At 40.4% G+C, this 15576-nt stretch overlaps 1 protein-coding gene across 1 annotated transcript in view; it reads right to left on the bottom strand.

Annotated features, from left to right (window-relative positions):
- The window catches only part of LOC137502889 (uncharacterized abhydrolase domain-containing protein DDB_G0269086-like), a 46866-nt gene that overhangs the window by 22527 nt on the left and 8763 nt on the right, over nt 1-15576 (bottom strand). Inside the window, exons 2-5 of the mRNA XM_068230073.1 lie at nt 12651-12863; nt 9500-9709; nt 5087-5290; nt 35-166 (exon numbers count right to left, since the gene is read on the bottom strand). Coding sequence (XP_068086174.1) covers nt 35-166; nt 5087-5290; nt 9500-9709; nt 12651-12863 — 759 coding nt within the window. The remainder of the gene's footprint in view (nt 1-34; nt 167-5086; nt 5291-9499; nt 9710-12650; nt 12864-15576) is intronic.

Here is a 15576-nt window from a genome sequence, read left to right as displayed (position 1 = left end):
GCATGGACTACCAATTCAGTTCAATCTGCCTTACCTGCACTCGGTGTTTAGCAGCCTCTGCAAGCTGAGTCTTCTCCGCCAGTTCCTGTTGAGCTCCCTGATGGGCCATTTCAGCCGAAGCAACGTTGCTCTGCTCCAGTTGGACAGCGGACTGCAGCACTTTAAGCTGAAAACAGGTAAGATACAGAGTTACCACACACTAACTGGTACCGGGCGAGTTGGCCGTGCGCGTAGAGGCGCGCGGCAGTGAGCTTGCATCCGGGAGATATTAGGTTCGAATCCCACTATCGGCAGCCCTGAAGATGGTTTTCCGTGGTTTCCCATTTTCACACCAGGCAAATGCTGGGGCTGTACCTTAATTAAGGCCACGGCCGCTTCCTTCCAACTCCTAGGCCTTTCCTATCCCATCGTCGCCATAAGACCTATCTGTGTCGGTGCGACGTAAAGCCCCTAGCAAAAAAAAAAAAAAAAAACACTAACTGGTTTTGGTTTTCAGTGTGTAAAGGTATATACGTGGTGCAGAGTTGGGAAGTAATTGAATAAAAGTAATTGAACTACTTGTAACACTGCCCTGGATGACCATGGTCTGCGAGTATGGGGAGAGGTCCCATTCTTCCAACATTTTGGAGAGGCCTAGCGCTGTTACTCCTGGCTTCATGATGTGGGGAGCCATCGGGTAGCACTTCATGGAAGAAACTCTGACGGCACAACGGTACCTCATGGATAGAGCCCAGATTATATGTAGGCCTAATTACATATTCTGTTCCCACATATATAGCTACAAGGAAAGCTAAAATGTCAGTGAATCTGAATCACACTAAAAGGACCATTATTCTAGGTTTTTAAACTTACATGTTTTTACATATTTAGATGCAAAATAAATATTTTGATAAGTATTACTGTACATATTTTAAATATTTTGAAGGATATTGCACATCTAAAAGAAAGCACAATTCTTTTTTCACTGATTTTACACTGATTTAAGTTTTTTTAATTAAACACTTGAAAATAGTTTAAAACGTCTGTAAATCTCTAACTTCTGAAAAAATTAATTTATAATTTAAAGTGAAGTATTCTGTCAAAGAACGTGTCCCTTAGCTATGTTGATGGTTTGTACATCCCTTAAGAAGAAACAGTACAGTGTGAAGGGTGGGTCAATGACATGTCGCTGCTACTACGGAGAAAGACACAAAGTAAAAGTATGACAAACGTATTGGGTGCAACTGCATGAAAATGAGAACGTATCTTCCAGTATCATTCCTTATTTGAAATATGCGCCAGTGACTTCATGTGAAATGAAAGGTTTTTTTCTATATGTATAAGAACATCCTAACAGACAGAAGGCATTCGATGACCGCAGGAAATTTAGAAAATAATTAGGAGTTTAAATAACGTCTGCACTTTTAACATTATTTGGGTTTGTTTCCTTTTCTGTGTACAAGAATGCATCAAATGAAGCTTAGGTATTAAGTTACATATTTTTAATAACTACATATTTTATCAGGAGGCTGCCTGGCCAAGGCGGTAAAGACGTGCTCGGTTCGCCCAGAAGGACGTGGGTTCGAATCCCCATCAGGAAGTCGTAAAATTTAAGAAATTTAAGAGATTTCCACTTCTGGAGGTGCATATGGCCCTGAGGTTCACTCAGCCTACACCAAAAATGAGTACCAGGTTAATTCCTGGGGGCAAAGGCGACCGGATGTAGAGCTAACCACTCTACCCCATCAGGTGCCGAGGTTACAATTAGTGGAAGCCTTTACCTTCCACCCCTCAAAAGGTCATCATGGCCTGTAAGGAGATGCCTTTGCTTTGCTTTTGACATATTTTATCAATTTTAGTTACATATTTTGGTACATATTTCTTATTTTTATTGTACATATAATCCACGCTCTACTCATGGACATCCTGCGTCTTCATGTGTTAGCTCTCATGCGACAGTATCGTGGTGCCATTTTTCAACAAGACAATGCTCGTCCACACACGGCATCTGTGCCTATGAACTGTCTGCGAGATGTTGAGTTACTCCTGTGGCCAGCAAGATCCCCAGATCTGTCTCCGATATAACGCGTGTGTTACCAGCTCGAACGTCAACTCTGTCCCAGTACCAATATCCAGGATATTAAGGACCAGTTACAACAGTTGCAGCCCAGCTTACCTCAGGAGAGGATACAACGGCTTTAAGACACCCTTCCCCACCAAATCAGTGCACGCATCCAGGCCAGAGATGGTGCAACGTAATACTGATAAGTGGGCTTGTACTGCCAACTTCTTTGTAAATTGCACTCGATTTTATAATCACTGAAATAGAATTACGTACCCTGTCAACATGTATAATTTCATTTCATTCTCCCCTTCTGGGTGCTTCAGTTTTTTTGTCAGTCAGTGTCATTTCTAAACTTAAGCACTACGGAATTAAGGATATTGAATTATCATTAGTTAAATCTTTTTTCACAAACGGAAGCCAATAGTTAATTGGAGAAATCATTACAAAGCATAATTTAATACCTCATAACTCTTCCTCTGGACTTGATAACTACTCGAATTTAGTTGGGAAGCGAGTCCACAAGGTTATGCAGGTACACTGCACCCAGGTTAAGCCACTTGCTGAGAATGTGATGGTGCAATTCCACCAAATTGCGGGGATGCTGAGTCGGCGTTTTACCCTCTGTTCCAACATCTCCCACAGATTTTCAATGGGGTTCAAATCAGGTGGTTTTGCAGGCCACTCGAGATGTAATAGGGTGGAAGAGTGTTCATAAAACCAGGCACATATGTGTCCAACCCGATGAACTTTGCGGTTGTCATCCTGAAAAATCGTGGTATCAATAGCATACTTATCGTGCAGATGTTGACTGAAAGGCAACACCTGATCATCCAGAATTTTAAAATAACCATGCTGGTTCATGTTAGTGGTCACCTCAGTCAGTGGGCCCAATCCATGATACGAAAAACACCCCCAAAATATCACAGAGCCACCTCCGACTTCAACCTGACCTTGCGCACATCCAGGATGAAATGCTCCATTTGGCCTTCGGCGCACCCGACGACATGCATCATTGGAATACAGGCAATAAAGTGATTTGTCAGACCACATTACATTCTGCCATTCAGCTAATGTCCACGTTCAATGATTTCTAGCCCACTTAATATGTGCAGCTTTATATGCCTGTGTCAGCAATGGCATCTTGCGAGATGACCGACTCCAAATGTTCGTTGCATGAAGTTCCCATCGCAATGTTCTCTCACAAACAGGTTGGGATGGGTTTGGAAGCAATTTTGACTCACAGGCTGTGAAATGCATTTCCGGTCCCTCTCAGCCAAGATATTTTGCCGACCACAGTCGTGATTGAGACAGTGGAGTGAGCGGATATGCTGAGTAGAGTGCTGAATATGGGCGATTACTAGTGCAGTACAGGGCAGCTGTAGGAAGGTGGAATGGAGGAGAGAAATGTAAAAAAGTGATAGGAGAGATGAAAATTGGGCAGCAAATGGGTGTATTGGCAACCTTGATGGTAGCCGCAGTGATAGCAATCTTACTGGAAATTGGTTGAGTTGAGATAAACCCGGGGCCTGGACCAGTTGGTGTAATCGGATGGGAAGAATTCGAAATGATTAAGGAACTGATCAAAGAAGCAAACAAGAGACCTAATTAGAGAACAAGCCAAGGAAATAAATAAGGAAATACAAGAGTTAAAACAGTGTGTTAAAGAGGAGATGAATGTGATAAAAGAGAGAGTGGCTCATAACAAGGAGGAAGTAGAATGACTGAAGACCACAGTCACGGATTTAGAGGAGGAACTGAGCCAAGTAAAGTGGTCTGAAAACAGGACTAACCAAGAGCTCAGGAGGAAACACCTTGTTATTTATGGTGCGCCGGAAAGAGACAACGAAAGCAGGTGGAAATAGTATATAAAGTGGTAGAAGTAATACAAAGTAAAATGAAGATAAACTTTAGTGAGGTGGACAAAGACGATGTTTATAGAGTGGGGAAAGTGATGGGTAGGAGACTGATCAAGGTTAAATGAAATTAAATTAATTTTGCTGATCACAATTTTGACATGGTGGTTGGCGGCCACATGTCATACACCACTGCTTGTAGACATGTTGAACAGTCCGCTGCGAAAACCAACAAATACAGCAACTTCACGCACCGTACGGCCATGGGCATGGCCAAACACTATTGCCTCTTTATTCCACTCTGTCACGTCCTTACATCTACCCATGTTGATGTACACTGTCTGCTTGAAACATGGATGTCTCACCGATTGCTACTGCCTTATGCTCATGTAGAGCATGTGGATGAGCACGGAACACGTTTACTGCACCATCTGTACGGGCTTAACGATCCACCTGTGCGTGCGCACTAGGGTGACTATTGTCCGGTGAGCTTATATTAATCGTAGGTATAGCATGAGGTATTTAGTACAGGCTATATTCTACGGAGATGTACATTGTTTAATGAAAAAATATAATATTCTATTCTAAGTAAAGGGGATCCACGATTAATTTAGCTGTATCATGAAATCTTGTATATTCATGATTTTAAGAATATTTTTTGTAACAGATTGTTGGACTTTAGTCTATTACAATGTACGTTGTTTAATGACTAGAAATTATATTCTAAAGTTACCGAAGGGAGGCAGTTCCAGCATCTTCTTGCATGAAAAGGGGAAGCAAATTCACCTTTTAAGTAGTAGTAGTAGTAGTAGTAGTAGTAGTAGTAGTAGTAGTGACAATCACAACTGTGGACTTTCTGATTCTCGTTCATCGCTATTTCCTCGATAACGACCGGTGACTAAAATGTTAAGCATTTACAAGGCAAGGCCAGCTCGACTGGTGACCAACAGCAGATGGCTCTTGGCCAATAGCATGCTTGCGTTGTAAATGACAGACTCCATGTGGAGTCCAGTGCAGACTTCAAAAGTGTGCTGGTCATTACAAGGAAGTTGCCAGAACTATGCCAGCTAGACCCAACAAGCCGTTACGCGTAGCGCGGCCCCTCAAGGATATTATTATTTTCTTTTAATGTGTCCGGCTGAAGAAGGTTCGGGGGAGGGGATCGACATTATTACACAGGACCACAAACCTGTTGCTTAGCTTGCTGAGCAGATACAGTAGCGGCTTGCACCTCCTGCTGGAACTGCTGGAGTGAAGCTCCCTCTTCCTGGACGACAGCCTCTGCTTCCCGCACTTCATCCTCCAGCTGCTCCACTATCGACTGCTTTGCAGACAAAGCTGCCTGTGCTGATTGCGCTGCTTGTTGAGCTTTCTCGGCCAGCTGGACTCGAACCTGTGAGAAGAAAACATAAACATAACGTCAGGGCGCTGTGGATAACTTCACCACCGACTAGATTCACGTGAGGGCTGTTTCTCTGCATACGGCTCAGTGTTACTACATGTGCCTGCAATATGCACCTGTCAAATGGTAGGTTAAGAGCAAGCCGACAACAAACCCACACACGATCATTTTAATAATTCATTTCATTACAAGATTTCTGTGCAAATAAATAAAATATCATGATACCTGTGGATGTTGGAGTAGCTGACTGCCAGTTCAAGCCACATCCAGCTGAGGGTCAGAAGACAGGAGAGAAACAGTGGCCAGTTTAAGTTTAAAGGACTACTGATCCAAAAAGGGTAAGTCACATGAGGGCACTATGGACAAATATATTATTAGTTAACCAGAAGTCTCTTAAAAGTACAGAAATAAGGCTATCAACCTCACAGAAGGTAAAAATAAAAATTAGCAAGAATGGAGACTAGGATGTGTGAATATAGGGAGATTTTTTAACAAGATGGGAAACGAAGAGGTGAAGCAATTACTGGCCAAAAGAAACATTCTTATCTTTGTTGAGAGTTGGATTGCGCCAGTATATGAAGTCCATGTGGATGGTTTTAAAATACACACGATGGTTAGAAACAAGTGAACATTAGAGCATTGATCATACAGACAAATAATTTAAAAGGAATAATTTGATATCTCACACCGTTGTCAATTTATCAGCTGCTGAATTTAGCCAATCAGATAGCTTCATGGGTGAATTCAAGTAGGCTTTAAGAGGCGATGTTGTTAAATTTGCACGTGGCTTAAGTCCGGCTTGAAAGCCATGCCGAGAAATCAGCATCAAACACAAACACACAATTGGCTTCAGCCGGTGTCACCGTAGCGTACTTGTTATGTTGGGTTTATACCAGAACAAGGGTTGGATCTGGAAAAAGGACATGTATACTGTGTGGTGAAGTGAGGGAAGATCTGCATTTGCTATCAATATGTAAAGAGACACAAAGTGTGAGAGTGAAATTATTGAATGAGAGACAGAGGGAATTGTTAAAACAGCCTGGCAATGAACAGAAAATTATTGGATGGGTTGTAGAAGAGTGGGAAAAGGTAGGTAGTTTGTATCTAAGTGCAGTGATGAAATTGTGTGTAATGGTAGTGTGTGTAGGGTGTTTGTTATGTTTTGTTCTGTGTGTTTGTTCAATATTTGGGTTCCAGGTAAATAAGGTAATATTAAGTGATATATATCGGGCACTGATGCTCAGCAAGCATATGGAAGGGAGGTGGGTTGAATCAGCACGCAGTCTTAATACCGACAGTGACCTGCACATGACAAAGAGGCAGTTCAGGGTAAGGAACATTCAGTCTTGTCGAGAATCAGTAAGAAGCGAGGCTTCCCATTGGAGATCTGTGTGAGAAGCATGCAATACCTTCCTTGTTCACCACTGGCTGCCGTGGAGGGAGAGCGAAAAGGAAGGGGGCTGTGGTAAGGGGAGAGTCTTCCCACCTAACAAGAGGGGGGCTGAGCCTTTGCTGCGAAAGAAATATGATTCAAGGAAAGGGTGATAGGAGCATTGTTCTAGATCATGACTTCCGAGACTAGAGTTGGATGACTAGACATGCTGATTCAACTCAGGCTCCAATATATATATATCTTTATATGGGCTTTTTTGTTATATATTTCTTCTATTATAATCTAGAAGGAGAAATCTGTAGAGTTATGGAAGAAATAAAGCTGTACTGCATTACTCGTTATGTACGATCCTGTCAGCTCAGAGATCTGTATTCGAGCCCCTCCTGGCGAAGATTTATTCTTCGACTGGTGCTATCAAGCCGTCTGACGAGAAGTGGCGTGCATGCAGGGTAAGGGGTGCGGAGGGTAAGCAAGGCTGCTGTGCTTGCATCAGTCTCAAGTCTCAAGGCCTGACAATAAATATCGGTTCCGTCCGCGGTGATCCTTGTGAACTGGCAGTGGTTTTTGTCATGGTTATGTTAAGGTGTAAAATCGCAAGGAAAATTGTGAAGAAAAATGTATCGTAAAGGAACAATCGCTTAAAGAATAAGACAAGAGGGAGTCGTGAAAGGACGTAGGACTCCCTTTACATTAGGTGCCCTAATACCACAGAGTTGGAAGAAAACTAAATGTGAAGGTCTACAATATCAAAAGCTCATAAAAGTGATCAACAATAACTTATACATCGACCATTGTGCTTTGTCTCTTCTCTTGCCACTCATCTCCGATAGATGAGATTACTGCTGCTTTCCAAATAAAACAGCATACCTGACTGAATATTGGCGGAAAGTATTTCGGGAGTTAGATAACTTTGCAAATTCCCTATGATTATCCTGTCAACGACATGTACTGGAGCTAGTTTAATATTAAAGTTCAATGAAGCTAAACATGAAACATAATGTTATGCTTCTCAATTTAATGTGAACATCGAAGAACATATGATCTTTTACTCTCTGTTATCAAAACAGTGGATTACAATATGCTCTTTAAGTGCTGGAAAGCGAATCTTCTGTTTTCTCTGCGGACAGGTTTGCAGCATATTGACTGAAACTGTGCTCAGTAGAAGGTGTAATGCGGGCATATTCAAACTTCAAAATGTCTGTTGGGGTTAAGTTGATGCAAGTGTAACAGACTGATAAAACTTGAAAACAATATTCTTTAACCCATGGGTAAATAATGGAAGTATTGAGCTCAAATTATTATTATTATTATTATTATTATTATTATTATTATTATTATTACTTGTGAGATATGGCCATGATGTGTTTACATCCATTTATTAGTATTATTATTAATATTATTATTTACGTAGTAAGGTACGGATGATCATATTATTTGTGAGGTTATGTCATGAAACATGTGCTGTATATACTGTACATTAATATGAGTTTAGTTAGTGTAAGAATCCATAATTAATAGTATATCATTTATTATTACCTGTATATATGATGTATAATCCACTACAATATTGTGCAACACACCGTAATATCCCGAATGTACGACGAGAACTATGTAGAACCTTCCTTACATTGAAATTACGCTATTGGACACTCTGAAATTCACGAGAAGATATGTTGTGGCATATCCTTCTAGAATCCTGGTCAGACACATATTATTATTATTATTATTATTATTATTATTATTATTATTATTATTATTATTATTTTTATTATTATTATTATTATTATTATTATCATCATCATCATCATCATCATTATTATTTACGTAGTAGGGTACAGACGATCATATTATTTGTGAGGTTATGTCATGAAACATGTGCTGTATATACTGTATATTAATATGAGTTTAGTTAATGTAAGAATCCATAATTAATAGTATACAATTTATTTTTACCTGTATATATGATGTATAATCCATAGACAGAGTGTTCCTTGTAACTTGTTCTGAGCATTTGGTAACTTAAAGTTATACTTCCTTCGGTCATTTCAAATGTATAAACACTTTTGTTTTCTTCTTATCTGTTTTGTAAATATTGAGCTCAAATTATTATTATTATTATTATTATTATTATTATTATTATTATTATTATTATTACTTGTGAGATATGGCCATGATTATATATTGCTTAGTTATAATTAGTACTAGTAGTAAGTGTTGTTATTTATTATATCATCTGTAAATGGAGAATTAATAACTCTGTTGATGATTAAAAAAAACAAATCAAATCAAATCAAAAAATCAAAAAATCAAATCGACACCAGATGGCTTGCTGTACGCTGGCACAGCACTAACATTCCAAGTGGCAGCTGATGGCCCAATCAGTCGGCCTGGAAAGGGGAAGGGGCATAACTGGTGTACACACATTTGAAAGTATGACTAACACAAGCCTGGAATGAAACATCTGGTGATGAGGAACATACGAATTTGGAAAACATCAAAATAAAATAACGGTAGTGAAAGGACAGGGAAGAGAACTACCTATGTAAATCCTTAATGACTGGCAAAAACATTTTACTCAGTTGATAGCCCTGTCATCCAGCTCCATGAAAAACACGCTGAAATCCAGCATGACAAAACGAAAGTGTGGCCAACCACCTCTCGGGTCGTCCAGCTGCATGAAAAACATGCAGTTGCTCAGCTTGAGATCACGCAAGTGTGACCCCAACGTAACACAACCTCCCGTGCAATGCTCTTAACCTTCACCTCGACCATTAAACATGCCAGAGTCTTATAATCAATGCACTTACCTGGTGAGAGGCTTGCTGACCAGCAATCAGCTGAGCGTCAGAAGCTGCCTTAGCCTCCAGTGCAGCCTTCTGGGCGATGTTCGTAGTCTTTGCTCGATTGATGAGCATTGAACTTTGCGCCTGACTGCTCGCGCTGTTCGCTGATTCATCGGGCTTGGGGTTTGTGTCGGTCTGAAGGTTGGGCACATCACGTACTTCTCGTAGTGGCACCTGCTGAAGAACAATACCTCTTTTTGAAATATTCATAAAAAATTACACAATAACTGGGGAGGTTTTACAAGAGCGGGTTATCAGCATGATTAATTTTTAAATGTCTTAATATCATATCAGGAAATCAGATGAAATCTTCAAGGAAATAATGTTATTTAGGTAGTAAAATATACAGTGATGGCAGAAGTCATCATCGTTCATCATTTAGTGATCACAAGTCATGAAGACCACATGCTGCCTTAATGAGTTGCTTCCATCTACCGATTTAGTGCTTTTATTTTCCGACCCTCTGCGATAAAAAGTGCTTTGGGTCATTTTCCAGCTCTTTCCACCCTCATAGCCAAGTTAAAGAAATTGAAAATTAGTTCAACACTTTCACTGGTAAAATTATTATTCCAAACCCCAACACCTCTTCCTATAAACAAACATTCATCCAGATTTTTTCTCTTGAGTTCCAATTTTATCTTGATGTTATGATTTTCCTACTTCTAAAGCCTCCATTCAAGATTATTCATCTTCCAGTGTCTAGAAAATAGAACTCAGAGAGGTAGAGTAGGTGAAGCATTATCTGTTCCCATAATCATTTCAAGGGGAATTCCTCAAGGCAGCATCTTTATGTTTTCTTATGTATATAAATAAATGTGTAAACAACTGGAATCAGAGATAAGGCTTTTTGCGGATGATGTTATTCTATATAGAGTAATAAATAAGTTACAAGATTGTGAGCCACTGCAAAAAGACCTCAACAACGTTGTGAGATGGACAGCCGACAATGGTATGATGATTCATACACTCATATGAAAGTATGACACTAACACAAGCCTGGAATGAAACACCTGGTGATAAGGAACATACAAATCTGGAAAAAAAACAATGTGAAATAACATCAGGCTTAGTGAAAGGACAGGGAAGAGAACTTCCTACGTAAATCCTTAATGGCTGGCAACCACGCGTATTACTTAATTGATAGCCAGTGTCCCTGTTGAAACTGTAAGGAATACTACGTATTTCCACAACTTCCTATATAATCCTAGACCTGTAGTGTTTAGTGTGGGTAAGAACTTGAACACCTTGGAACACGACATCATGACCCGATGATTTGTCTAGCTGGTTGAGACTAACATTTCATTCATGTTCCTTGATACGGGTACCAATGGACCGGCATGTTTGGCCAATGTATACCTTGCTAAAAGTACAGGGAACTTTGTATACCCCAGGGTGTAATAGTAGGGGCAATTTGTCCTTGGTTTTACCTAAAATGTGAGCAATTTTAGTGACTTTGCCAAATACAACTTTTATATTGTGCTTGCAGAAGCCAGTATCATGTCTACAATTATGGGCCATGAAAACTTCAATGGTAACAAAATATAATTAATTTTAGTTTCTTAAAAAAGATATGTATTTATATACAAATCTGTTCCCTGCTTATAATCAATCCATTTACCTGATGAGAAGCTTGCAGGCCAGCAATCAAATGAGCATCACAAGCTGCCTTAACTTCTAAGGCTAGGCCCACTCTGGTGTGTTTTCATGCTGTGTTTGTGCAGGAAGTATCACGTCAAAATGCATAACACTAATTCGAATGGGACCGACCACAAACACCGTGATCCTCAGCCGCGGGACACGAGACAAGGCGCATCTTTAAACATGCCTGCTCGAGAATGGGCCGAGGTCAATTTTGTGAATGAAGATGCAGCAGTACTGTGTTCTTGTTTGAATATTGCGCCTGGTCCATCGGCATTCGTTTTGTACTTTCAATTATTTTGGCAAAATGTCCGCCTCCGTTGCATAACGGTTAGTGTTATTAACTGCCGTCTTCGGAGGCCTGGGTTTGATTCCCGGTACTGTCAGAAATTTAAGAATGCTAGGAGGGCTGGTATGTGGTTGAAATGGTACATGCAGCTCACCTCCATTGAGGGTGTGCCTGAAAAGAGCTGCATCACCTCGGGATGAGGAGATGAGTTCAGTTTCTTATTTGCAAAATGAAATAAGACAGTGAATTAATAATTTTGGAGCTAAAAAAGTACATGTGCCTTTACGATACAAAGGACCAAGTATTAAAAAACAGAGACATGACGAGAGGTGCGTGGTATTCAGTAACGGGCACCGTGTTTGGGGAGACGTGTTTCTTTTGCTGACAGTATTTTTCAACAAACAGAAAAGCATTTCAAATGGGTTCACAGACATTCTGTAATACTCAAAAATTTATCTTGGTTGTCCTTTAGTTTATTGTATAGGAGCACAAATTGTGCACTTGATGATCTGTCACTTATTAGACGTTGGATCCAATATAACGGACCATTTATATTGGTATTATAAATTTACTCATTCAGGACAAATATTTCAGATTCTCTATGGCAATCAACATCTATATCATCTGATGGCCAAGCAGGCATCAATTTTTCATAATGAGACAAAGTCTCTTAGTGCATTGGCACTGCCAATGGCTTCAGTAGCCTACGCAGTGGCCTCCACGGTATGCACTAGCCAGCGTATTGGTAGGTGTGCTAGGTACCAACTGATGAGCCCACCCTAGCACACGAGGGCGAAACGCTGGCAACCAAGAATGAGTTAGCTGGAAAATTTATAATGTCCAATAACGGACCATTTATATTGGTATTATAATATTTTCTTCAACGACGATGAACAACCAGCGCAGCACATGACCAACAACGGTGTTATTATTTAATGGAATTCCTTCCACGTGCAGAACAAAGGTGATCTTTGCTACTTTAAAATATACAACACACTAATAAAATCACGCCATGAAAACACGCAAGTGTAGTAACGCGCCCTAATGTTCACTGGTGTGAAAAACACGCAGTAACACAGCTTGAAATCATGCAAGTGTGGCCCTAGCCTAACACAATCTCCTGTGCAATGCTCTTAACCTTCACCTCGACCATTAAAAATGCCAGAGTCTTATAATCAATGCACCTACCTGGTGAGAGGCTTGCTGACCAGCGATGAACTGAGCATCAGAAGCTGCCTTAGCTTCCAGAGCAGCCTTCTGGGCAATGTTCATAGCCTCTGCTCGATTCAAGAGCATTGAACTTTCCTCCACTTGATTGTCTGTGCCGCTCAGTGATTCACCGGGCTTGAGGTTCGTGTCGGTCTGAAGGCTGGCCACGTCCGGTACTTCCCGTTGTGACACCTGCTGATAAACAATGCCTCTTTTTGAAATATTCATTGACAATGAAACAAGATCTGGGGAGGTCTTACAAAAGCGGGTTATCAGCATGATTAATCTTTAAAAGTCTTAATAAAATATCAGGAAATCAAATGAAATCTTCAAGGAAATAATGTTATTTAGGTAGTAAAATATTCAGTGACGGCAGAAGAGTGATCACCACTCCTCAAGAACACGCGCTATCTTAACGAGTTGCCTCCATTAATCGATTTAGTGCTTTATTTTTCCGACGTTCTGCGACGCGCAAGTGCTCTGGGTCTTTTTCCAGCTCATTCCACCTTCAGAGCCTTGGTCGATTGATCGATCGATCGATCAATCAATCAATCAATCACTATCAATCTGCATTTAGGGCTGTTGTCCAGACGATAGATTCCCTATCAGTTGTGAAATTGAAAATTTGTCAAACATCTCTGTTGGTAAAATTATTCCAATCGCTAACTCCACTTCCTATAAACAAATATTTGTCCCAATGTTCCCTCTTGAATTCCAACTTTGTCTTGATGTTATGATCTTTCCTGCTTTTAAAACCTCCATTCAAGATTATTACAAGAATTGTTTACCATCGTATGGAGAAAAGAATAGAAGAAAATCTCTCAGAGGATCAATTCGGGTTTAGAAGAAACAGAGGAACAAGAGAAGCAATTCCGAGCCTTAGAACAATTATTGAACAAGCCCTAAGAATCACTAAGAACATCCTAATTGCTTTCATTGATATACAGAAAGCGTTTGATAATGTTAACTGGAATATTATGTTTAAAGCCCTTAGAAGTCTGAAAGTGGACTACAGGGATCGGAAAACCATCTATCAGCTGTACAAGAACCAGACAGCGGTTATAGGAAAGGGGCAAATCAATGCGAAAATAAGAAAAGGAGTAAGACAAGGATGTGGTCTGTCACCTCTATTATTCAATGTGTATTTAGAAGAAGCAATGAAAGAGTTTTCAGCCACCTCCACCCATGGAATAAAAATAAATGGCCAACTATACCAAACAATACATTTCACGGATAATATTGCCCTCATAGCTAAAACTGAGAAAGAGATAAAGACCTCACTAAAGAAATTGAATGATCTACTAATACTAAAATGTAACATAAATGATAAGAATCGTGTAGTTTCAAAAACCCCTATCTCCAATTTTCACGAAAATGGAGATAAAGATTGATTTGATTTTGCTGTGGGCATGTCCACCGCTGTATACTATTAGTACGCATCAAAACCCACTCTAACAGTTCGAAATTCAATGTCAAAGTACGGGGTATTTTCATATTCCGCCATCTCCAACGCCTTGCGCACGGCCATAGATAACATAACCCGCCATCTCCGCCGGCCAATAGGAAGGCAATACGTAGCCATGTGTCAGGCGGGTGAGGAGCTCTTGGCGCGACAGTGAGAGGAAGCATTTGTGTCGTGTATTGCCTATTACTAATGGATTCACCTCATAAATGTATTGAGAAGTGTAGCCCTGGCAAGGGTAGGAAGAAATTACGTAACGAACAGCAGTGGAAATGCAAGGAAGCAAAAATATCAAGGTATGTTTTCTTATAGTAACATGATGTTATTACGTTCCTCTCTTGTGAGCATAATTGTAGAACTGTATCAGAAACTGCACTTTTAGAATAAGCTTTAGAAAACATGTATTGCTGCATGAAGTCGGCGCGCGGTGTTGTGCCAGATCGGTCGTTCTCCTCTCACAAAAATGGCCGCAGTTCAAATCTCGGCCAGTGCACGTTCGATTCCCGAAAGCCCGTACCATTGTGGCTTTGTGCAGCTTCTGATATTACCTTCTATGGTCACATTGAGAAGCAAACTTCCCTTTCTTTTTCGATGCAGGCCATTCGTAAATACCTATGATATTTTAGTAAACATACACATTCTCGTAAGTGAAAAGGGTGTTTATTACACAGGTATTCGTCGGCTGGACTTCCTGTCACACCAATGTGCGGCCATAAATCCAAGGCCTACCAGTGCGGAGATATTTCTTTGTTGGATGTGAAGAACTTTCATTCGGTATTCTACTCTATAGCATCAAAACTGCAGCAGGATAGTTTCATTATCAAGCATGTTTCTTGCATACCAGTGACGAGACGCAGGCCGGGTAACAATATCAGATCCGGAAAAGCTCACACATTCAAGTACACTATTCGGAAACGGGATGGAACGATGGTACCAGTTTGCCGAGAAGCATTTATGGGAGCTCTCCTATTGAAGAAGGACAGAATTCAAGGGGTACTAAAGCGTCATTTTGAATCTGGGGGAATGCCTGTGGAGAGAAGAGGGGGAGACAGAAGAAGTTATGCCAGTAAACCAAAACGTGAGGCCATCTGTAAATTTATTGAATCGTTTCGTGCTAAAGAGCCGCACTACTGCCGTACCAAGTCAGCGGCACGTATGTACCTGCCATGTGAACTAAATATCAAAGAAATGTGGAGACAATACAATACCACTGTTGAACCTGAATTGCAGGCAAAGCACGCCTTCTTCAGGAAGATCTTGAATCGTAACTATAATATTGGTTTCGGAAGTCCGAAGACTGATGTTTGCTCAACTTGCTCACAACTAGAAGGAACTAAAAAATTGCACATCAGAACATGCAAAAGTTGCCCTGCAGACCAAGAAACGAGTCCACAAGTTAAAATACAGTGCATTCTATGAGTATTTAAGAGAAGAAGATGAGTC

The sequence above is a fragment of the Anabrus simplex genome, chromosome 13 (genome assembly GCF_040414725.1).
Source record: "Anabrus simplex isolate iqAnaSimp1 chromosome 13, ASM4041472v1, whole genome shotgun sequence".
NCBI lineage: Eukaryota > Metazoa > Arthropoda > Insecta > Orthoptera > Tettigoniidae > Anabrus > Anabrus simplex.
This window is presented reverse-complemented; position numbering and strand designations above follow the sequence as displayed.